We start from the raw sequence: 26,199 nt of genomic DNA on the forward strand, positions 1-26,199 counted from the left end.
GCAGATGGAATACAGTGTTGAGAAATGTACGGTCATGCACACTGATAGAAGGAATAAAAGCGTAGTCTGTTTTCTAACTGGGAGTCCTCATGCAGGATTCCCTAAAGATTAACTTGCAGGATGAATAGGTGATGGGGAAGGCAAATGCAAGGTTAGCATTCATTTTAAGAGGACTAGAATATAAAAACAAGGATATAATGCTGAGGTTGTATAAGACACAGGTGAGACCTCACTTTGTGAGCAGTTTTGAGTCACTTATTTAAGAAAGGATGTGCTGGCATTGGAGAGGGTTCAGAGGAGGCTCACGAGAATGATTTCAGGAATGAAAGGGATCATATCTGCAGCAAATGAAGGCTCTGAGACTGTCCTCAGTGGAATTTAGAAAGAAGACAGGGAATCTCATTGAAATCTATCGAATGTTGAAAGGCCTACATAGAGTGGATGTGAAGAAGATGTTTCCTTTGTTGGGGTGTCTAGGACCAGAGAGCACAGCCTCAAAATAGAGGGAGGTCCATTTAGAACAGAGGTGAGGAGAAAGAGGGTGGTGAATTGGAGGAATTCATTGCCACAGGCAGCTGTGGAGGCCGGATCACTGGGGTGCATCTGAGACAGAGATTGTTAGGTTCTTGTTTAGTCAGACTGTGAAAACATACGGGGAGAAGGCCGGAGAATGGGGCGAGAGGGAAATGCGTCAGCCATGATGAAACAGCAGAGCAGAATTGATGGGCCGAATAGCCCAATTCTGTTCCTGTCTCTTATGGTCTAATAGTACTGCTACCACAAAACAGCACATTTCAGAACATATTCCACTGATAATAAATCTGATGCTGATTCTGATTTCGATTTTCGTTCTACATATCGAAGTGTGGTACCGGCTTTGAGACATAGAAACACTGAAAACCTACAGCACAATACAGGCCCTTCGGCCCACAAAGCTGTGCCAAACATGTCCTTACCTTAGAAATTACTTATTTCTAAGCCCTCTATTTTTCTAAGCTCCATGTACCTATCCAGGAGTCTCTTAAAAGACCCTATCATATCCGCCTCCACCACTATCGCCGGCAGCCCATTCCACGCACACACCACTCTCTGTGAAAAAAACTTACCTCTGTCAACTCCTCTGTACCTTAAAACTATGCCCTCTCGTGCTAGCCATTTCAGCCCTGGGAAAAAGCCTCTGCCTATCCACACGATCAATGCCTCTCATTATCTTATACACCTCTATCAGGTCGCCTCTCATCCTCCATCGCTCCAAGGAGAAAACGCCGAGTTCACTCAACCTATTCTCATAAGGCATGCTCCCCAACCCAGGCACTGTAAATCTCCTCTGCACTCTTTCTTTGGTTTCTACATCCTTCCTGTAGTGAGGCAACCAGAACTGAGCACATTACTAAAGTGGGGTCTGACCAGGGTCCTATATAGCTGCAACATTACCTCTTGGCTCCTAAACTCAACCCCATGATTGGTGAAGGCCAATGCACCGTATGCCTTCTTAACCACACAATTAATCTGCACAGCAGCTTTGAGTGTCCAATGGACTCGGACCCCAAGATCCCTCTGATCCTCCACACTGCCAAGAGTCTTACCATTAACACTATAATCTGCCATTATATTTGATCTACCAAAGTGAACCACCTCACACTTATCTGGGTTGAACTGCATCTGCCAATTTTCAGCCCAGTTTTGCATTCTATCAATGTCCTGCTGTAACCTCTGACAGCCCTCCACAGAATCCACAACACCCCCAACCTTTGTGTCATTAGCAAATTTACTAACCTATCCCTCATCCACGTCATTTATAAAAATCACTAAGAGTAGGGGTCCCAGAACAGATTCCTGAGGCGCACCCACTGGTCACAGACCTCCATGCAGAATATGATTCATCTATAACCACCCTTTGCCTTCTGTGGGTAAGCCAGTTCTGGATCCACAAAGCAATGTTTCCTTGGATCCCATGCCTCCTTTCTTTCTCAATAAGCCTTCGATGGGGTATCTTGTCAAATGCCTTGCTGAAATCCATATACACTACATCCACTACTCTTCCTTCATCAATGTGTTTAGTCACATCCTCCAAAAATTCAATCAGGCTCGTAAAACACGACCTGCCTTTGAGAAAGCCATGCTGACTATTCCTAATCATATTATGCCTCTCCAAATGTTCATAAACCCTGCTTCTCAGGATCATCTCCATCAACTTACCAACCACTGAAGTAAGACTTACTGATTTATAATTTCCTGGACTATCTCTAATCCCTTTCTTGAATAATGGAACAACATCCGCAACCCTCCAATCCTCTGGAACCTCTCCTGTCCCCATTGATGATACAAAGATCATTGCCAGAGGCTCAGCAATCTCCCCCCTTACTTCCCACAGTAGTCTGGGGTACATATCGTCGGGTCCCGGTGACTTATCCAACTTGATGCTTTCCATAAGCTCAGCACATCCTCTTTCTTAATATCTTTATGCTCAAGCTTTTCAGTCTGCTGTAAGTCATCCCTACAATCGCCAAGATTCTTTTCCATTGTGAATACTGAAGCAAAATATTCATTAAATACCTCTGCTATTTCCTCCGGTTCCATACACAATTTTCCACTGTCACAGTTGATTGGTCCTATTCTCACATCTTATCTTCTTGCTCTTCACACACTTGTAGAATGCCTTGGGTTTTCCTTAATTCGGTCTGCCAAGGCCTTCTCCTGGCCCCTTCTGGTTCTCCTCATTTCTTTCTTAAGCTCCTTCCTGCTAGCCTTATAATCTTCTAGATCTCTATCATTATTCTAGTTTTTTGAACCTTTTGTAAGCTCTTCTCTTCTTCTTGACTAGATTTACAACAACCTTTGTACCCTACCATCCTTTCCTTGTCTCATTGGAACGTACCTATGCAGAACTCCATATAAATATCCCCTGAACATTTGCCACATTTCTTAGGTACATTTCCCTGAGAACATCTGTTCCCAATTTATGCTTCTAAGTTCCTGCCTGATAGCTTCATATTTCCCCTTATTCCAATTAAATGCTTTCCTAACTTGCCCTTGAGTACAATAAAACAGAGTATTGACCACACAACCTACCTTGTTATGATCTTGAACTTCATTGTCTACCTGCACTGCACTTTCTCTGCAACTGATACTCTGTATTCTGCATTCTGTCATTGTTTTTGTTTGTATTACTGTGGAGGTGGCACAGTCGTATAGTGGTTAGAGTAATGCCTTACAACTCCAGCAATCCAACAGAATCAACAAACTCATTCACAAGGCCAGTGATGTTGTGGGGGTAGAACTGGACTCTCTGACGGTGGTGTCTGAAAAGAGGATGCTGTCCAAGTTGCATACCATCTTGGACAATGTCTCCTATCCACTCCATAATGTACTGGTTAGGCACAGGAGTACGTTCAGCCAGAGACTCATTCCACCGAGATGTAACACTGAGCGTCATAGGAAGTCATTCCTGCCTGGGGCCATCAAACTTTACAACTCCTCCCTCGGAGTGTCAGACACCCTGAGCCAATAGGCTGTTCCTGGACTTATTTCCACTTGAAATAATTTACTTATTATTATTTAATTATTTATGGTTTTATATTGCTATATTTCTACACTATTCTTGGTTGGTGCGACTGTAACGAAACCCAGTTTCCCTCCGGATCAATAAAGTATGTCTGTCTGTCTTTCTGTCTGTCTTTCAATCGGAAGATCGAGGTTCAATTCTTGCTGTAATTTATAATGTCCCTTTATATGATAGAGATGGACTCTTGACCTCACAATCTACCTGGTCATGACCTTGCACTTTATTTGTCTGCCTGCATTGCATTTTCTCTGTCACTGTAACTCTATACTCTGCATTCTGCTTTCCTTGTCTACTGCTTACTGTACTTATGCATGAAATGGCCTGGCTGGATAGACGCTGATAAAGCTTTTCCCTGAATTTTGGTGCATGCTACCATGACACACCAATTACTAATAATCTTCTGCATATTACAGTGAAACATCATAAAGTATTAGAGAGCCAGCAGGGTAGAATCATCATATTCTCAGGAGGCTGAAGAGAGCTGGACAATGCACATCTTCACTTACATCATTCTGTAGTTGTGTAGTAGAGAGCATGCCAACAAGCTACCTCACTGCAGGGGACAGAAACTGCACTGGCTCCACAACAGGCAGTCAAAACTGCCCAAAGCATCACCAGCACCAGCCTACCTGCCATCTAAGACATTTATACAGTAAAGTGCCTGAAAAGAGCAGGTAGCATCATGAAGGATCTCACCCACTCTGCTCATCTACTGTTTGTTCCACTCCCATCAGTGTGGAGTCTACATAGCATCCATGCTGGGACCACCAGACTCAACAGAAGTTACTTTCACAAGCAGTAAGGCTGATCATTACCTCCACCCACTAACCCCCCCCCCCACACCCGCAACCCCCCAACCACTAGGACTTCATTTCCTGTCAGTCAACTTGTGTACAGACACTCCTGTGCCTAATGTCAGCTTATAGACATAAATCAATCAATGGACTGTCTATAAGCTATCTTATGTATCTCTATTTAATGTGTTTTATTATCATTAAGTTCTTATTGTGTTTATTTGTGCTGCGCTGTATCCAGAGGGGCAATTATTTCATTCCCCTTTGCACTTTTGTAGTGGAAATGACATTAAGCAATCTAGAATCTTGAATCTTGAAAGTATATCTGCAATGTGCTGGGAGACTGGTTTCATTCCAGTAGATTCAGGGCCATTCTATCCACCTACCGCAGTCAATACGATCGAGTAGCAGTTAACACAATTGCTTTACGGTGCCAGTGATCACTGATCGGGGTTCGATTCCCGCCGTTATCTGTCAGGAGTTTGTACTTTCTCCTCATAACTGGGTGGGTTTCCTCCGGGTGCTCCGGTTTCCTCCCACAGTCCAAAGGGATATGGTTATGACAATAGACAATAGACAATAGGTGCAAAAGAGACCATTTGGCCCTTCGAGCCTGCAACGCCATTTTGAGATCATGGCTGATCATCTACTATCAATACCCGGTTCCTGCCTTGTCCCCATATCCCTTGATTCCCCTATCCATAAGATACCTATCTAGCTCCTTCTTGAAAGCATCCAGAGAATTGGCCTCCACTGCCTTCCAAGGCAGTGCATTCCAGACCCCCACAACTCTCTGGGAGAAGAAGTTTTTCCTTAACTCTGTCCTAAATGACCTACCCCTTATTCTCAAACCATGCCCTCTGGTACTGGACTCTCCCAGCATCTGCAACATATTTTCTGCCTCTATCTTGTCCAATCCCTTAATAATCTTATATGTTGCAATCAGATCCCCTCTCAATCTCCTTAATTCCAGTGTGTACAAGCCCAGTCTCTCTAACCTCTCTGCGTAAGACAGTCTAGACATCCCAGGAATTAACCTTGTGAATCTATGTTGCACTTCCTCAACAGCCAGGATGTCCTTCCTTAACCCTGGAGACCAAAACGGTACACAATACTCCAGGTGTGGTCTCACCAGGGCCCTGTACAAATGCAAGAGGATTTCCTTGCTCTTGTACTCAATTCCCTTTGTAATAAAGGCCAACATTCGATTAGCCTTCTTCACTGCCTGCTGCACTTGCTCATTCACCTTCAGTCACTGATGAACAAGGACTCCTAGATCTCTTTGTATTTCTCCCTTACCTAACTCTACACCGTTCAGATAATAATCTGCCTTCCTGTTCTTACTCCCAAAGTGGATAACCTCACACTTATTCACATTAAACGTCATCTGCCAAGTATCTGCCCACTCACCCAGCCTATCCAAGTCACCCTGAATTCTCCTAACATCCTCATCACATGTCACACTGCCACCCAGCTTAGTATCATCAGCAAACTTGCTGATGTTATTCTCAATGCCTTCATCTAAGTTATGGTGAGGGTTAGTAATTTGTAGGCATGCTATATTGGTGCAGGAAGTGCGGTGACACTTGTGGGCTGCCCCCAGCACAATCCTTGCTGATTTGAGCTGTTGCTTCTCACTGTATGCTTCAATATTTCAATGTACATGTGACAAATAAAGCTGATATTTAATATATTCCTCTTTACTATGTATACATTGTAAGTTCAATGCACTTATAGACAGTGTTTGGGTGGGTGGGAGGTTACAGAGGAACGGGCTTGTTTTGCTACTGTTGCTTGAATGTGCTCTGTTTTATTGTGCTTGATGTTCTGCCAAGCGTGGTGGGCAAGCCTCTGGCTCCAGAATGCGTGGTGACATTTGCAGGCTGTCCCCCCTCCCCCAGCACATCCTCGGGCGTGTTGCTTGTCCACACAAATGACACCTATCACTGTATTTTTCACCGTACGTGTAATACGCAAATCTGAATTTGAATTTGGACAAGATACTCATGACAGCTATTCTCAAGGTATTTGGGAAAGACAGCTGCTATTCAGGAGTTCAAAGGCAAAACAATAAGTAAAAGCTGACTTAATAAAATGTCTCATCGACCTTTACAACTGTGAGAGTACTTTTGAAGTAGAACCACCATTGTAACGTAAGAAACACATTGGCACAAACCAGTGATAATGGCAGATAATCTGCCTGAGGGGTAAAGTCAGCCAAGATACAGAGGGATAATTTCCCTACTCTTCTTCCGAACAATATTTTTAATTATGTTTTTTTAATTTCGACATACAACATGGTTCCAGGTCCTTCCAGCCCAACAAGCCTGGACCACCCAATTAGACCCATGTGACCAATTAACCTACTAACACCTTTGTCTTTGGAACGTGGGAGGACACCAGAGTACCCACAGGAAACCTACATGGTCATCAGGAGAATGCAGTGGAAATTGAACATAGGTTACTGGCGCGATCATAACGTCATACTCACCTCTACACTACTGTGCTAGCCAAATCCTGACATCCCATTCCCACAGCAAACTTTCTCCATAAACACATTGGAATATTGACCAATTACTTTCTTCAGTGTTCAGTGCTCTGGGATGTGACTTGAAACCACAACTTTCTAAGTCAGAGGTGAGAGTCCACTCTACTGAACCCTCACATGCACAAAGGACTAGAAGGGTGGGAGGTTTGCATTAGATGTAATGCATGAAAAAGAATGTCACTGGTAATGCAAGTTCAAGGTATGTGTGACCTTCAGACCTACCATGGGCTCAATCAGTGGTTCCCAAAGGGTGCAATATTGTTTCTCCCGGGGGGCAACGGGGCAATAAAGATAAATGGGGTGGTGAAGGGTGCCAGTTGAGGGATTACAGGCTTAATTTAAGGAACTAATTACCTATTATAAGCATTTGATCCTCAATGCCTCATAGTTGATTACAATGATCATATAATCACTTCATCTCTTGCTAAGCTACTGTTCTCACAGACCTTGCTCAAAAATTGTTATAGTTGTCGAAAAGCAATGTGAGACTTCTGTATTTGGCATATTAAGACTTTTGGTCGCAGAAAGAAATCTCCGAGCTCTATCTTGCATTGTGGAGAAAAGGTCAAGATGTTCTCCACTGCCTTTCTAAAAGCATACTCATTTCCGTAAGATGCTGCCTGGCCTGCTGAGAGCATTTTGTGTGCGTTGATCATACCTAGTGGAGCAGAGTTTCAGAGCAGTCATCCAACTTCTTTCAAAGCAATGAATCAGACTGCAAATTACTGAGCGTGGAGATCTGAGACTCCTGAGTGACATTCAGCCTGATGCTGAGAAACTGCTATCACTGCATCAAGCCCATCCATCTCATTGAAAGGTGAAAAAGCAATGAAGTAGTCAATAGTTGGACTACAAATGCATGATCTAAGATTGTTGATGAAAATACTTTTTACTGTAATTAAAATAAAGAAATAATTTTACCTGTAGCTTTAAATAGATTTCAATTTTTTTTTCCAATTGAGTCTCTGCTTTGAATTTGCAGTTCCAATTTTCTTTCACTGTGCATCGTAAATCACGATCCTTATAGTTTTTATGCAGTGGTTGGAAAGAGAGAGTGGGGCGCTGGGGATGTAGTCTGGGAGCCAAGGAGGCAGTAACCCAAAGAGGTTTGGGAACTACTGGGCTAATTGGATCAATATCCATGCCAGTCTCTTTCAAACCAGTATTTTATATAGACTACTCACAACATGTGCACAAACTCCTTGTTTTGCACAGTATTTTTCTCCAGTCTGGTTTAATTTATGTGTAAATTGTGTGTGATTTATGTTCTGTGTGCTTGTTACGTTGGCATTAATTAGAATCCTTTTTCCCAGGTAGAAATATGGAATACTGAGGGCACAAATTACAACATTGAACAGTACAGTACAGACCCTTCAGCTAACGATGATTTGCTGCCCGCTTAACCTACTCCAAGATCAAGTTCAAGTTTAATTGTCATTCAACCATACATCTGTAAAATCAGCCAAACGGCACAACAATACTCCAGGGCCAAGATGCAGAACACAGTACCAACAGCCACACACAGCACAAGGCACATAAAAGACAGCAGGAATGTACAAGACATCAGTAAAATACAGACACAAAAATATATAGTCCATGAATTTTGCAGAAATCTGCAATTGACCACAATACAGTCTGCCTTTTGCTGAGTGAACACTAGAGGGCAGCATAGACCCCAGCTTGGACACCGCGCCACACCGCCTACAGTGGAGCGCACCGACTCCAATGCCTCCCCCCTGGGCAACTGTAAACAGGTGACAGGGCAGCCTGAGGTCTAGTCCTTGCTATGACCGGAGACATGCAGCTACCCAGGGGTCTGTCCCTGCCGTCTGCCTATAAGTCAATGAATCGAACTTGTAGGATTCGGCATTAACTATGTCCAACAGAGTCTTGGGATGACAAAAAAAAGAAACTAAGATGTTAGACTGCACACCTTCGCACACCAACACCTCGGATACCTATACGACGCAGGTAGCCGCACGATCTGCACCAAGTCCAGCTCCTTCGGTTTCTCCGCCAATGAGCGACTCGCTAATGCGGAAGGCCTGCCATACTTGAGGTTCTCAATGTCTAGCAGGGTCTTATGAACATAAAGAATACACTTAAAAAGGACAATAGCACCTTTGGTCAACCCCATAGAAGCTACTGTGATCAAAGCATTGCCTTCTTACCGGGCAATCCAACACACGAATGAAAGAAAAATGGACAACTCTGCACGAGGGAAGGGTTAGATTGACTTTAGGGTAGGTTAATAGGTCAGCACAACGTTGTGGCATGAAGGGCTTGTGCTTTGCTGTACTGATCTATGTTCTATGACTCTTTCTGATAGGGAAGTAGACACATTTATAAAAACAAGTGGAAAAGCTTAGCGTTGGTAGAACTGGAGTTTAGTCAAAAATCTTATTGACAAGTGCAGCAGGTTCGGAGCACCGATTTACCTACTCCCCCGGCAGTTCGAATGTTTGTAATTAAGTGGACTGGCTGTGCCCTGAGCCCATTTCCACTGAATCACTGGAGCAGAAGGCATACTCACAGAATGTAAGCGATGACTCCGATAGACCAACAGTCGACCGCTTTGCTGTAGGGTTTCTGGGCAAGAACTTCTGGAGCTGTGAAAGAGAAGAAGCAGGGTTGATAGTAAACGGTGTCGGAAAAGGCAGAGGTTCAGTGGTTGGCATGCCTCAGTAAAGACTTTCAAGTTAGTGGAGTTTCAGAGGTGAACATCAGCTAAAATATAACATTTGTCTCCATTTACAAGTGTTACTGGTGTTATATAGTGTCATAGGGCACTACAGAAACATGCCCTTTGGCCCATCTAGTGCATGCTGAACTATTATTCTGCCTAGTCCCATTGACCCACACCTGGGACCATAGCCCTCCACAATCCTTCCACCCATGTACTTATCTAAACTTCTCTTAAAAATTAAAGTCAAACCCCCCCCCCCATCCATCTCTTCTGCTGTTCTAAGACTGTTCTGTTACTCAAACCACTAATGGTCTGTACAGTTGTAAATCACTGAAGATTCACTTTATGCTTTTAATCTCAATGGATTCTCAATGCACAAAGACAACAGTGATGCTAAAATGCAGAGATATTTTATAGTGTAGTAAAATATGGCTCTCTTCAGTGCATATTTGCTTTCCCAAGAGATTGGTTGGGACTCTAAAAAGTAAGGCATTTAGAATCATAGTTCAAAAGACAAAAACAGGCCTTTCGACCCACCTTCAACATCACCACCAGGTTCAGGGCCTGTTATTACCCCACAAACATCAGACTCCTGAACTGGAATAGATAACTACACTCATCTAAACACTAAATTGATTCTCCAACCTACTAACTCACTTTCAAGATCGCTTTGTGACTTATGTTCTCAGTATTACTTTTATTTACAATTTGTCTTCTTTTGTACATTGCTATTTGTCAGTCTTTGTCTTTCATACTGTGTATAGTTTTTCATGACATTCTATTTCATTTCTTTTTTCCCTGTGAAGGCCTGCAAGAGAATTAATCTCGAGGTAGTATTTGGCAGCAGCCCAGTGCGTCATGGGTAAAGCCCTCCCCATCATTGAGCACATCTACACTGAACTCCTTTTCAGGCAAGCAGCTTCCATCATCAATGACCCTCACTATCCAGGGCACGTTCTCTTCTCACTGCTGCCACCAGGACGAAGGTACAGGAGCCTCAGGACTCACACCACCAGGTTCAGGAACAGTTATTACACCTCAATCATCAGAGGGGATAACTTCACTCAGCTCAACACCGAACTGTTCCCACAACCTATGGACTCCCTTTCAAGGACTCTTAATCTCATGTTCTCAATATTTGTTGCTTATTGATAATTATTACTATTTTTGGGGTTTTTTTGTATTTGCACAATTTGTTGTCTTGTGCATTTGGTTTGTACCTGTCTTGTGTGCAGTTTTACATTGATCCTACCCTGTTTCTATATATTTTCTGTGAATGCCTCAAGAAAATGAATCTCAGGGTTGTATGCGTACTTCGATAACAAATTTACTTTGACTTTGATATATACATATTTTGATAATGAATTTTCTTTGAACTTTGATTTACACCAGTCCTACATTAATACCAATTACTTCATTCCCGTATTACCACCTCCCTTCCTCCCACCTCCCTTGCCTACACAAGCCCCACCCTCAATGGAGGACACATCACAAAGGTACAGTAGAGCAGTGGATGTGGTGTCCATGGATTTTAGTAAGGTAGTAAAGTGATTGACAAGGTTCCCCATGGTAGGCTCCTTCAGAAAATCAGGAGTGATCAGATCCAGGGAAACTTGGCGTAGCGTATTCAGAATTGGCTTGCCCACAGAAGGCAGAGGGTGGTTACAGATGGAGCATATTCTGCCTGGAGGTTGGTGACCAGTGGTGTTCCACAGGGATCTGTTCTGGGACTCCTGTTCTTTGTGATTGTTATACGTGACTTGGATGAGGAAGTGGAAGGGTGGGTTAGTGAGTCTGCAGATGGTGCCGTGGATAGTGTGGAGGGTTGACGTAGGTACAACAGGACATTGATAGGGTGCAGAGCTGGGCTGAGAAAAGGCAGATGGGTTCAATCTGGAAATTTTTGAGGTGATAAAACTTTGGAAGGTTGCTTTTGAAAGCAGAACACAGTAAACAACAGGATTCTTAGCAGTGTGGAGGAACAGAGGGATCTTGGGTTCCATGTCCATAGATTCCTCAAAGCTGCTGTACAAGTTGATATGATGGTTAAGAAGGCCAGTTAATCACCTTTGACTTCATTAGCCTGGATATTGAATTCAAGAGCCACGATGGAATGTTGCAGCTCTATAAACTCTGGTTAGACCACCTTTGGAGCATTGCATTCAGTTCTGGTTGCCTCACTATAGGAAGCATGTGGAAACTTTAGATCAGGTACAGAGAAGATTTACCAAGATGCTGCCTGAATTAGAGAGAATGTCTTGTGAAGATAGGTTGAGTGAGCCAGGGCTTTTCTCTTTGGAACAAAGAAGGATGAGGGGTGACTTGATAGAGATGTACAAGATGATAAGAGGGATAGATCGAGTGCACATCCAGAGATTTTTCCCAGGGTGGAAATGACTAATCCAAAGGTCATAGTTTGAAGGTGATCAGAGGAAGGTATAGGGGAGATGTCACAGGTCAGTTTTTACACACAGAGTGTTGGGTGCATGTTGCTGGAGATGGTGGTAAAGGCAGACACATTACGAACATTTTGGAGAATCTTAGATAGGCACGTGGATGGATGAAAGAAAAAAATGGAGGGCTATGTGGAAGGGGAAGTTTATATTGATCCTGGAGCAGGTTAAAAGGTTGGCACCATATTGTGGGCAAAAGGGCCTGTACTGTGCTGTACTCTTCTGTCTTCAGTATATCTTGGGTGCTAAGGATGGAGATATTCAACAGGGGAGTGGTAATGATTGAGATAGACTAATGTAGGGAAACCATGTGCAACATTTATTCAGGAACAGGACTGGTTACTTATCAAACTTCTTGTCCTCTTCCCTGCTTCCTGTTTCACTTCCTGTTACTAAGCAACCATGTGTGTGAACATTCCAGGGTTTAGGAGTTCTTGTGAGGACTCCAGATGTCCTCCATATAGAGTCACACCTGCCATTGGAAATACATGCAATACACTTCATAGAGTAGAGTATCAATGTAGCTGAGCTTCTAAGAGAATTTAACAGCACCGGGTTGTTTCCACGTTTCGTATGGGAATGGTCATGTTGGAAACACTGTGGAAGAGAAACCTTTATTCAACCAAAACTGAAAACCTCCTAGGGGTATTTATTCTCTAACTATTCAGAATGCATTATATGGTACAGCAATAATTGTAACATTAACTTAAGCATCATTCCAGTAAAGGCACAGCTGAGATGCGGTCTTACACACATCCACCATGACGTCATATCTCAGGCAGACACAAATATTAAATTCTTCAAGCAAGCTCAGCTAAAAGGGACCTTAGCATATTTCAGAGGCTAGTCTGACATCGGTGGTGGGGAAAATGCTAGAGTCGGTTATCAGAAATGTGATAACAGCACATTTGGAAAGAGGTGAAATCATCGGACAAAGTCAGCATGGATTTGTGAAAGGAAAATCATGTCTGACGAATCTTATAGAATGTTTTGAAGATGTAACTAGTAGAGTGGATAGGGGAGAGCCAGTGGATGTGGTATATTTAGATTTTCAAAAGGCTTTTGACAAGGTCCCACACAGGAGATTAGTGTGCAAACTTAAAGCACATGGTATTTGGGGTATGGTATTGATGTGGATAGAGAATTGGTTGGCAGACAGGAAGCAAAGAGTGGGAGTAAACGGGACCTTTTCAGAATGGCAGGCAGTGACTAGTGGGGTACCGCAAGGCTCAGTGCTGGGACCACAGTTGTTTACAGTATATACATTAATGATTTAGATGAGGGAATTAAATGCAGCATCTCCAAGTTTGCGGATGACGTGAAGCTGGGCGGCGATGTTAGCTGTGAGGAGGATGCTAAGAGGATGCAGGGTGACTTGGATAGGTTAGGTGAGTGGGCAAATTCATGGCAGATGCAATTTAATGTGGATAAATGTGAGGTTATCCACTTTGGTTGCAAGAACAGGAAAACAGATTATTATCTGAATGGTGGCCGATTAGGAAAAGGAGAGATGCAATGAGACCTGGATGTCGTTGTACACCAGTCATTGAAGGTGGACGTGCAGGTACAGCAGGCGGTGAAAAAGGCAAATGGTATGTTGGCATTCATAGCAAAAGGATTTGAGTACAGGAGCAGGGAGGTTCTACTGCAGTTGTACAAGGCCTTGCTGAGACCACACCTAGAATATTGTGTGCAGTTTTGGTCCCCTAATCTGAGGAAAGACATTCTTGCCATAGAGGGAGTACAAAGAAGGTTCACCAGATTGATTCCTGGGATGGCAGGACTTTCATATGAAGAAAGACTGGATCGACTAGGCTTATACTCACTGGAATTTAGAAGATTGAGGGGGTGATCTTATTGAAACGTATAAAATTCTAAAGGGATTGGACAGGCTAGATGCAGGAAGATTGTTTCCGATGCTGGGGAAGTCCAGAACGAGGGGTCACAGTTTAAGGATAAAGGGGAAGCCTTTTAGGACAGAGATGAGGAAAAACTTCTTCACACAGAGAGTGGTGAATCTGTGGAATTCTCTGCCACAGGAAACAGTTGAGGCCAGTTCATTGGCTATATTTAAGACAGAGTTAGATATAGCCCTTGTGGCTAAAGGGATTGGGGGTATGGAGAGAAAGCAGGTACAGGGTTCTGAGTTGGATGATCAGCCATGATCATACTGAATGGCGGTGCAGGCTCGAAGGGCCGAATGGCCTACTCCTGCACCTATTTTCTATGTTTCTATGTTTCCATTACCAATGAAGTCCTTCGAAAGTCCGGTAGGATTGTAATGTGGTGTAATGGCAGGTCTTGTGTGCACAGCACGCTCCTACAAACAGCAATATGGTCGTCAGGTAATTCCATTTAGCACAGATATTGGCCTTTGCCAACCATGCTAAACCCAGACTCCCACCCAGGCCCGAAGGAACTGCAGAGAGTTGTGGTCACAGCTCTGCACATCATGGAATTCAGCCTCCCCTCACTGCCTCAAAGACCCCACCCACCCCCAACCCTGGACGTTCTCTGCTTCCTCCCCACCCCACTAGGCGGTGAATGCAAAAGCTTGAAAAGCACCTCCAAGTTCAAGGGCAACTTCTATCCCAACTGTTTCAAGACTCTCAAAGATCTACAATCAAGATGAACCTTTCATCTCTTAATCTACCTTGATGCGGCCCTGGCAACTTATGGTCTGCCTGAACTGCACTTTCTCTCTAACTGTGACACTCAATTCTGCATTCTGTTATCGTTTTCCCTTTTATGAATTCAATGCACTGTTGTAACAAAATGATCGGTATGGAATGCATGCAAGACAGAGTTTTTCACTGTACCTCAGTACATGTAACAATGATAAAAGAATTGTCAATTAACGTTCCCCTTGCAACAGGTCTTTTACATTGAATGGGTCCTCAACATTCCAGCAGAACCTTCAGCAGCAAGGCATCGAGGCACAGTTAAGTCCCGGAACTTGTATTGAAGCGACAAACTACAGCGTCAAAGTCAAGAGAGTAAGGCAGCCCACAGACCTGACCCAATCCTGTTACAAAGAAAGGGAGCTTGATATAACTCAAAGATTGTGAAGGCAGGTCTGTGATCTGAAAGTAGAGAGGTAGGCTGTATGAAAAGTGGAAGAACTCTGATAGGATTAAGTCAGCATGGAAACCCGGGTCACTGACACTATTCTAGCATTATGCTCATTTCTATTGTGCTGCAGAGTTTTGTGTCTGCATGAAAGGCTTTTAACCTCGTCTCTGAATGCCAGCTTTGTTGTTAATATTAGCAGGTGATTGGATCTACTTCAAGAAGCAGGCAGGTCACCTGGCCGAGGGAGAATCTCAACGCCCAAGATTCAAAATGTCTCATTTATAAAGAAGACCAACTAAAATAACAGGCAAGGGATATCATATCACATTCTGGCCAATAGGTCAAAGGTGAAGGTCAATACAATGATCACTTTGACCAGTTTGACCTGGGCTTTTTTATCATATAATTGTTAAAAATTTACGTTTATTTTTTATTTTCTTGTGCTTGTCATGTCTCTCAAGCTCTGTGCCTGTGATGCTGCTGCAGGTAAGTTACTCATTGTACCTGTACATGAACAGGTACATGGGGCAGCATGGTAGGGTAAGGCCGTTACAGAGCCAGGGATCGTAAGATCGGAGTTCAATTCCCATTGCTAACTGTAAAAATTTTGTATATTCTCCCTGCAACCACATGGGTTTTCTCAAGGGGGCTCTAGCTTCCTCCTACGTCTCAAAAGACGCACAGGTTAGGGTTAGAAAGCCCTGGCATGCTATATTGGCATTGGAAGCACAGTGATCGCTATGGGCTGACCCTTACACAACACAAACAATGACACAAATGATGCATTTCACGGTATGGTATGCTTTGATGTTTTGAGGTGCATGTGGCAAATAAAACTAATCTTTTATGTACCTACTTGTACATAAGGCAATAAACTCATCTTTGACTTTGGAATGTATGGAGATCTATGCTGATGAAGGGTCTCCGACATGAAACATTAACTTTGTCTCTCCATCTGCAGATGCTGCCTGGCCTGCTGAGTGTCTCCCACAATTTATTTCCAGTTTCTGGCATCTGCAGTTTTTTTTCTGGTTTCCATATTGAAGATCACCTTGTACTGAGCCTATTCAAAACTTCAAAGAGAACAAAACAGAAACTCTCAGCAGATCAGGAAGCATCTATGGGGGAGAGAAACAGAGTTGATGTTTGCAGTTGATGACCAAAGCGTGGTTCTCAGCTGCATTTCAGATTTTCAGAATCTGCAGTACTTTGATTTCTAACATTCTCTAAATGCTATTGATATTTCTGATGGACAGAGCCATTGGGTTTGATGAAAATGTATTGGCATTGACAATTATTTTGATCATCTGCATTTAGTTTGACAATTGTACTATTTCTGCTGGAACAGAAATCATTATCACGTGCTTTTCCATGCTAACCATGTTCCTAGTTCTCAAGGGAAATGTTGGAGCACGGGCTGGGGAGGGGCTCTGAGACAGTGCCAGAGAAGCTGCTGTCCACCTTGGCTCTGATACAGGAGGATCGATGATATATAAAACCCTAAAAGAAGGACTGCATACAGTTTTGATGGGCCTTTTATAGGAAGGATGCCGGGGCTTTGGAGAGGGTGCACAAGAGGTTTACCAGCATGTTGCCTGGATTAGAGAGGCATGTGGTGTAACAAGAGGCTGGTCAAACTGGGGCTGTTTTCTCTGGAGTGGAGGAGGCTGAGGAGAGATCTGATAGAGGCTTATAAAATGTAGAGGGGCATAAATAGATAGGCAATAATCTTTATCGGAAGATTGTAATGCCTAATACCAGAGAGCATGCATTTAAATGAGAGGGGGTAATTTGAAAGGAGATGTGAGGTGTAAGTTTTTGTACTTGAGTGGTGGTCGCCTGGAATGCACTGCCGGGGGCGGTGGTAGAGATTGATACACTTAGAGACTTTCAAGAGATGTTCAGATAGTCACTGAATGTAAGGAAAATGGAAGGATGTGGGCATTGTGTAGGTAGCAGAGATTAGTTTAATTATCCACTTGTACTAATTTAATTGGTTCGGGACAACATTGTGAGCTGAAGGGCTGTTTCCTACGCTGTACTGTCCTGTGTTCTACAGTATGTGGCAATGTTGCCTGTGGAAAGCATTGGTAGATACTTCAAACATCTGAGCTCTGTGACAAATTGAGGTTCCTTTAGTCACAGGCAACATCAACTCTGCTTTCAGTACTCCTGCTAGACTAACATCTGCCTTTAGCAACAGCTCGGCTCAAACCAACCCGTTGACACAATATCACATCCACTGCAACCCATGCTCAGGATTTATGGGGTGCAAGATTGATATAAACCAGGCAGAGAATCTCAAAGCTCAAACAGCCAGAAGGGTTAATAGCGATCATCAAGCACACCCTGGTTTGTTTGCTGTTTCAGCCACATGGATCAGGCAGAGGGTGCATTTGTGGCGTGACGTATCAGAGCATAAGTGAATGAGCAGAGGTTTGATGGCGCTGTACAAGATGATAAGAGGCTGATTCAGTCCGGCAGATCGACTGGATAGCCAGGGACTTTTTCCCAGGGTGGAAATAGTTAATATCAGGTGGCATAATTTTAAGGTGATTGGAGGAAAGTATGGGGAGGGACGTCAGAGATAGTTTTTTTACAAAGAGAGTGGAGGATGCATGGAACTCCCTACCAGGGCAAGTCTATTGGGGGCATTTAGGAAACTTTTAGATAGGCACATGGATGAAAGAAAATATGTAGGAGGGAAGAGTTAAGTTGATCTTAGAGTAGGTCATAAGGTTGGAACAACATTGTTTGTCAAAGGGCTTATACTGGGCTGTAGTGTTCCAAGTTCAATGTTCTAAAATTATGAGCATTGTAGATAGGGCTAATGTAAGCAGGCTTTTTCCACTGAGGTTGGGTGAGTCTAGAACAGTCATAGGTCAGGGAGACAGATGAAATCTTTAAGGGGAACCTGAGGGGAGAAGTTCTTCATTCAAAGGATGGTGTGACTGTGGAACTAAGTGGAGGGTGCAGTTTCAATTTCAACATTTAAGATAAGCTTGGATAAGTACATCAACAGGAGGGGCATGAAGGGCTATAGTCCAGATGTAAGGTCGAGGGGACCAGGCAAAATAACAGTTTGGCATGGACTAGATGGGCCAAAGGGCTTGTTTCTGTACAGTAGTGCTCTGTGATTCTATGCAAGGTTGGAGTTGCACGGAGGTTAGTGGATCCTGATGTCAGGGGGGAGACAGGTCCACAACCAGATGGACTGAGTGCTGGGGTAGCTCAGTAACCTGGTGGAATTTTCCACTGTAATTTCTCACATCGTCCTTAGGCTTGTTGCTTCACAAGCTGAGTTGTGTTGAAAGCAGGACTTTCTGTGATCTTTAAGAGGAATCACATCAGGAGCCAGACTCCATAAATTCCAATGTGCTCTCCTGATGAAATTCAAAATCCCCATTATATTATCTGAGGCATTTTCAGCTGTACTCATTAAATAAATGCGCAGAACATGATCCCAATTTGATTGAAGACTTACTTTGGGTTAACTGCCTTACAGTGGTTGCCATTAAACAAGCTGCAATTCCGTGGAGATTAGGATAAATCAGGAGAAAGAATATTGTTTCTATTCTTTGCATTGTTTGCATCCATCATAGGGGAACCAGTCTCGACAAAGTAAAAATTAGGTCAGACTTTGTACAGTTGCTTTGGGTTAGCCGGGTGATTATTTGCAGATCTTTAGCCTGTTTTCAATCCCCCTTGCAATTGCCACAATGAATATTTCTTCAAATAAAACCCTAAATATTACTCTTCTGTTGAAATGGTGACAGAATATAATTGTAGTCAGCTTCCTTCCAGGTGCTTGAATTACTGCCTTGGAAGCAATCCCAATGTTGGAGGTGGACAAGGGGGACAAGCAAGCAGAGAAGGAGGGCAGAAGACACAGAAGCAGAATCAGATTTCTTATCCCGGACTGATATGACATGAAACTAGTTATTTTGTGCAGCAGTACTATAAATTACAAAAATAAATAAATAATGGTTAAAAGAAAGGGATGACGAGGCGGTGTTCATGGGTCCATTGACTGTTCTGATGCTGGTGGGAAAGATGCTCTTCTGAATCATTGAGAAAGGGTCGTCAGGCTCCTGTACCTCCTCCCGGACTGTAACAATGAGAAGAAGAGATGACAAACACAAGGAAGTCTGTATATGCTGGGAATCCAAAGGCAACATGCACTAAATGCTGGAGGAACTCAGCAGGTCAGACGCAATCTACGGAAAAGAATAAACAGTCGACATTTCGGCCCGGGACCCCTCTTCAGGAAGGCAAGATGTCCTGGATGGTGAGAGTCTTTAATGATGGATGATGCCTTCTTGAGGCATTGCCTTTTGAAGATGTCCTCAGTGGTGGGGAGGCTTGTACCTCAATGGAGTTGGCCAGGTCTACAACCCTCTGCAGACTCTTGTGATCATGAGCATTGCTGCTTCCATCCAGGTGGTGATGCAACCGGGTCAAATGCTGTCCATCGTACATCTATAGAAATTTGTAAGTCTTTTGTGACATACCTAATCTCCTCAAACTTCTAATGAAGTAGAGCTGTTGGCGTGCCTTCTTCACAATTGCATCAATGAGTTGGAACTGTGAGTTACACCAACATTCCATTATTTTATGAAATCAAGGGTTTGGAGGGGGCAATTTAGCCCATCTATTCTATGCTGGCACTGTATAGCAATCCCTATGTTCCTATCTCTTCCCCCAAGAATTTGCAAACTACTTTCCCTGTGTTCATCGAATATCCTTTTGAAATCCATGATTAACTCTATTTCTATGGCTCATGCAGGCAATGAGTTGCAGATCCTGACTTCTCTCTTAAGCAGAGAATATTTTCTTATATCTCCCTTGCATCAATTGCTGGGTTTTAAATCTGTACGCCCTGGTACATGAAGAGTCCATCAGTGGGAAATGACTTCCTCCTTTCTCCTCTGTCTAAACCAGCCATGATCTCCTCCACCTCTCCGAAACCTTCTCTTCCCTTTTCTTTGCTCTGAAGAGAAGAAACCAGTCTTCTCCTGTCTGGAGCTGAACCATGCACAGTATTTTGTTATATGCTTTTTAGCATTCTTTATTTAATTTTGTAAGTTACAGCAATTTTTTTTCAGGTGGCAGGGTGGTGCTCGGTCTCCATCAAAGAGAGTGTAAAACCCTCCTTCCTTCTGCTAGACTGCAGGTGACCCTTGGACAAGATGTAGCACCCGCTAAAACCCCCCCAATAAGGGTCACGTGAAACCATGGGAGCAGGTGATGGATGGTCACATGAGCATCTGGTGCCTATCACAAGTCCTGCTTATGTGACCCCTGACGCCACATCTCTGAAGAGATGATAATCTCTGATAATGGCTGGGGTCACCTATCTCATAAATACACACTGCCCAGTAGAAGGCAATGGCAAACCACTTCTGTAGAAAGATTTGCCAAGAATAATCATGGTGTCCATAATTGCATACGTCATACGACCCAGCACGCAATGATGATGATGAGTAATTTTAAGACTTTGCACTGTACTGCTGCTGCAAAACAACAAATTTCGTGTCATGTAAGTCGGTGTCAATAAACCTGATTCTGATTGTCCTGGATGATGATGCTTCTCGTGCCTTGTTTGAAGTGCATTCATGAAGGAAAGTTTCTTCGCCTGTTGCCAATTTGTGCACAGCTCCCTCTCACAAGTAGCAATAATGCCCAGGCAATCTGAGTTGGTGTTATGACAGGAGGGACAAATCTCAGCCAGTGCAGCACACAGAGATCACCAGCAGCTCTTCCAAACGCTGCCAAAGGACTGTTTAAACCTACCTAAGGCAGCCAGTAGCATCTCACTGAGGTGCCTCAGTGAGCAGGTCAAAAGGTTGTGTGTTCAAATGTCACCCAAGAGACTTGAGAACAAGATCTCATGTCTCGTTTTGCACAGTCTGTTTTTTTCACTTGACAGCATCTACAGAAGTCGCTGCCTCAAGAATTAGTGTCTATCATCAAGGAACCTGACCATCCAAGTCCAAATTCAAAGTTCCAAACAAATTTATCATCATAATACCTATATGCAACCATATACCACCTTGGGATTTGGTGTTTTGCAGGCAATAATGAGGAAAAAAGAAATACAATACAATTTATGAAAAACTACACATAAACAGACAAAGACTGACAAATAGCAATATGTAAAAGAAGACCGACTATGCAAATGAAAATAAAACTGAGAACATTAGTTGTAAAGAGTCCTTGAAAGTGAGTCTGTAGGTTGTAGAATCAGCTCAGAGAAGCAGTGATTGAAGTTGTCCATGCTGGCTCAGGAGCTTGAAGTTGTAATGTAACGAGTGTTCCTGAACCTAGTGGTGTGGGACCTAAAGCTTCAACTGCCCTAAGGCAGCAATGAGAAGAGGCCATGGCCCGGATGGTGGTGATCTTTGATCCTGGGTGCTGCTTTCTTGTGGCATCACTCCATGTAAATGTACTCAGCGGTGGGGAGGGTTTTGCCTGTGATGGACTGGGCTGTGTCAACCAGGTTCTGTAGTTCCTAGACCTGGCTGTGATGCTTCCTTCACCCTGCTATGGTCAAGCAGGAAACACAAGGCTGAAATTCCACACCGCCAGGTTCAAAATACTTGCTTACAACTTTCAGGTTCCCAAACTGACCTGCTCAACCCTAACCCTACCTGAACAATGGACCATTATGAACCACCTTGTGCACTACCATGGACTTATCTCCGACTGTGTAAGAACAATACAGCACAGTACAGGCCCTTTGGCTCACAATGTTGTGCCAACCTTCTAACCTACTCTAAGATCAATATAACCCTTCCCTCCCACGCAGCCCCCTGTTTACCCATCATCGATTTGCTTATCTAGAAGTTCCTAATGTATCTGCCTCTACCGCCACCCCTGGTGGTACGCTCCATGTACCCACACCTCTGTGTAAAACAAAACCTTTCTCACGTTTTTGAACAGATGTCTTATTTTCAAGTCTTCTTCTTCGCTGTCTTGTAAAATTCATATATATATAACTTATGTCTTGTGTGTTGTTTGTGCCTACACGCCTGATATGCTACCACAGCAAGATCTTCATTATCCCTGTACCTCACTGCACTTGTGTAGATGATAATGAGCTTGGCTTGACTTGTCTTGGGCTGTAAGTTCAGGCCTTACAAGAGTCGAGAACTAAAATCAAAGATGAAGGAAGTTAAAATCTCCAAAAAGGTGTGACCTCTTTTAAATGACTCTGCATTTCTTGCTTTTACTGTTATTCAAAGGCCAGCAGTCCTGTGTGTTCAGTTCTGGTCACCATTATAGGAAGGGTGTGGAAACCTTAGAGAGGGAACAGAAGAGAATAATGCCTGGATCAGAGAGCACGACTCATGAGGGAATTTTGAGCAAACTACAGCTTTTCTCTTCGGAGTAAAGGTAAATACTGAAGCAAAGTACTCATTAAGTCCCTCACTCCCACTCTCCACATCCAAGTAGCTCTTCCCCCCTTGATCCTTGAGTGGTCCTACCCTCTCCCTAGTTATCCTCGTGCTCTTAATGTATGTATAGAATGCCTTGGAATTCACCTTAATCCTACCTGCCAAGGACTTTTTATGACCCCTCCAGGCTTTCCTAACTACCTTCATTAGTTCTTTTCTGGCTTCTTTATATTCCTCGCGTGCTCTGTTTGATCCCAACTTTTGAAGCTTTATACATTTTTCCTTTTCGTCCTTGCCTAAATACATCACCTTTCTGGACATCCAAGGTTCTCTTATCTTTCCACCCCTGCCTTTCCTTCTAACAGGAGCACACCTTTCCTGCACTCTGTGCAATTGATCTTCAAACACCCTCCACATGTCTGATGTGGACTTGCCAGAGAAAAGGTGTTCCCAAATTAACGCTTCTTAGTTCCTGCCTAATACCCTGATATTTGGCCCTACTTCAATTTAAAACTCTCCTACAAGGACCATGGCGATCTTAATCTATAGCTATAGATAGCTCTGTTTTATACACAGAGAGTGGTGGCTGTCTGGAACACACTGGAAGGGGTGCTGGTAGAGGCAGATACACTAGGGACATTTAAGAAGCACTTAGACACGCACATGGATGAAAGGAAAACAGAGGACTGTGTGGGATGGAAGGGTTAGATTGGACTTGAAGTAGGGTAAAAGGTCAGCACAATACTGTGGGTCAATACCGTGCTGTACTGTTCTGTGTTCTATGTTCTAACACACTGCAGGATGCATTCTCAAGAGCAGCAGCATAAAAGATCAATGGATTGTCCAGAATCCTTAATGATGTCTGGCCCGTGGCGCATTGTCTGTCTGTAAACAAGCATGATATTCTGTAAAAACATCCTGTTTTCATCCACAGAGACAGAAGAAAAAATAAAGATCTAATCAATTCGCAGAGGTCCAACAGCCAATTTAGTTAGAGGACGACCAAGGGTCAGTGGGCAGGCATCCTGTCTCAGAGTGCAAAAGGGTAAATCAGAATCACTTTTAATATCACTGGCATATGTCATGAAATTTGTTCTGCAGCAACAGTAAATTGCAATACCTAATACCAATAACTGTGAATTGCAATAAGAAATATATATATATATATAAATTGAATAAGTAGTGCAGAAAGAGAGCAAAAAAAAGTGACATAGTCTTCACGGGTTCATGGTCCATTCAGAAATCTGATGGCTGGAGAAGAAGCTGTTCCTGAAACACTGAGTTTGTGCCTTCATGCTCCTGTTCGTCGTCCATGGTGATAATAGGGAGAAGAAGGCACGTCCTGGGTGATGGGGGACCTTAATAATGGACTCTGCCTTTTTGAGGAATAGCCTTTTGAAGATGTCCTCGATGCTGAGGAGGCAAGTGCCCATGATGGACCTGGCCGGGTTTACAACTTTCTGCAACTTCTTCCGACGCTCTGCATTGACCCCTCTCCGTACAGGGCAGCAATTGCAACCATTTAGAATACTCTCCATGGTACATCTGCAGAAATTTGCGGGTATACCACATCTATTCAAACTCTTAATGAAATAGTGCCGCTGTTAACCTTCTTTGCAATTGCATCGACGTGTCTGTGCTGACTCTGCAGTGTGGTACGAAGGTGTGTGATCTGATTGAACTTACAAAATAAGATGCTAAAATAAAGTCTTGTGTTGACTCCTGGTGGTTGGGTAATATCAAGTAAGACCAAGGACATCAGCAAGGGGAAGTCAGAAGAACACGCACCAATCCTCATCAAGGGGTCAACAGTAAGAGTGAGCAGCTTCTAGTTCCTGAAGATCTATCCTGGGCCCAACATATTGATGCAATTATGAAGAAGGCACGCCAGCAGCTATATTTCATTAGATTTGCTGTGTCACCAGAGGCTCCTGCAGCTTTCTATAGATGTACTGTGGAGAGTACTTTGACTGGTTGTATCACCACCTGGTCTGGAGGTGCCAATGCACAGGATTGGAGAAAACTGCACAGAAGCTGTGGACTCAGGCAGCTCCATCATTAAGAAACCTCGTTGCCGTCCAGGATGGCAGGGCTGCTACACAGGGTAGGAAAAAGCAGCAGAGCGTTGTAAGCTCAATCAACTCTGTCACGGGCACCAGCCTCCCCAGCATCAAGGACATCTTCAAAAGGCTATTCCTCATAAAGGCAGAATCCATCACCCAGGACATGCCTTCCTCTCATCATTACCATCCGGGAGGAGGTACAGGAGCCTGAAGACCCACTATGTTTTAGGAACTGCTTCTTCCCTCCTGCCCTCAGGTTTCTGAAAGGTCCACGAACCCATGAATACTATCTCACTGCTTTGTTTCCATTTACACTGTTTATTTATTTATTTTTATAGAGCAATGGGCAATTTTTTTATGTCTTGCACTGTGCTGCTGTCACAAACCAACAAATTTCACAACATACAGTCCTGGGTAAAAGTCTAGGCACATTTATATAACAAGAGGAGATTGTAAATCTGGCGGGAGTGAAGGATGTTGGGAGTGGCAAGAGTGGAGCGCCATGGGAAGGGTGTGGGACAGGTAGCAGAGAAGGAGTACTGGGGCAGGGTAGGGTTGGTGCGGGTGCAGATACTCCTAGCTCTGAATACCAGGCAAGGTAAATGATTCCAAACAATTGGTTTATTGATCATTACAAAATGTCTCTCTGGTGCTTCCTGCTCCCTCCCCTCTCCCTTCCCCTTTTCCCAACCATGATTCCCCTCTTCTTACCCCTTCCCCGCCCTCAGTCAACAATAAAGACCCATATCTGAATCAGGTTCATCGTCACTCACATGTATCGTCATTATTCTTTGCAGCAGCTGTACAGTGCAACACATGGAATTACTATAGTACTGTGCAAAAGTCGAGTTACATACTGTATATGTGCTTGTGATTTTGCACAGTTCTGTAGGTCAGTGAAAATAAGCCTGGTTCTGATTTTGATTCTGAATATGCCATGGTTACTACTTTTAAGCAGAGGTGGAAAGTCCTGGGGCCCTGGCCCAAACGTCTGGCAGCCAATCTGTACTCTGCAAACTCTCACACACAGTAATAATGACCAGATAATCTACGTTGTTGATAGTGATGGCAAGACAAATATGGTCAGGCACTACGGACGGAACTCGCCTGCTGTCCCACCAAACAACGTCGTGAGAGGTTTTACCTCTTTCTGAGACAGCTAGGTATTGCGAGGTAACATTGCCGCTCTATAAAGCTCTGTCTAGATGATATTAGAGTATTGTGTTCAGTTCCGGTCACCTCATTATAGGAAGGATGTGGAAGCTTTAGAGAGGGAGCAGAACATATTTGCCAGGAGACTGTCTGGATTAGAGAGCACGCCTTATGAAGATTGGTTGAGTTAGGGCTTTTAAGACCATAAGACAGAAAAACATAGGAGCAGAATTAGGCCATTCAGCCCATCGAGTCTGCTCCGTCATTCAATCATGGCTGATTTATTTTCCCACTCAACCCCATTCTCCTGCCTTTTCCTAGTAACCTTTGATGCCGTTACTAATCAAGAGCCTGTCAACCCCTGCTTTAAATATACCCAATGACCTATTCTCCACAGCCATCTGTGAAAATGATTTCCACAGATTCACCATCCTTTGGCTAAAGAAATTCCTCCCCATCTCTGTTCTAA

At 43.5% G+C, this 26,199-nt stretch overlaps 1 protein-coding gene across 1 annotated transcript in view; it reads right to left on the reverse strand.

Annotated features, from left to right (window-relative positions):
* Positions 1–26,199, reverse strand: part of camk1da (calcium/calmodulin-dependent protein kinase 1Da) — a 288,325-nt gene that overhangs the window by 54,297 nt on the left and 207,829 nt on the right. The window contains exon 6 of the mRNA XM_059987285.1: positions 9,441–9,516. Within this exon, the coding sequence (XP_059843268.1) occupies positions 9,441–9,516 (76 nt within the window). The remainder of the gene's footprint in view (positions 1–9,440; positions 9,517–26,199) is intronic.

This window comes from Hypanus sabinus, chromosome 13 (assembly GCF_030144855.1).
Source record: "Hypanus sabinus isolate sHypSab1 chromosome 13, sHypSab1.hap1, whole genome shotgun sequence".
Classification (NCBI taxonomy): Eukaryota; Metazoa; Chordata; class Chondrichthyes; order Myliobatiformes; family Dasyatidae; genus Hypanus; species Hypanus sabinus.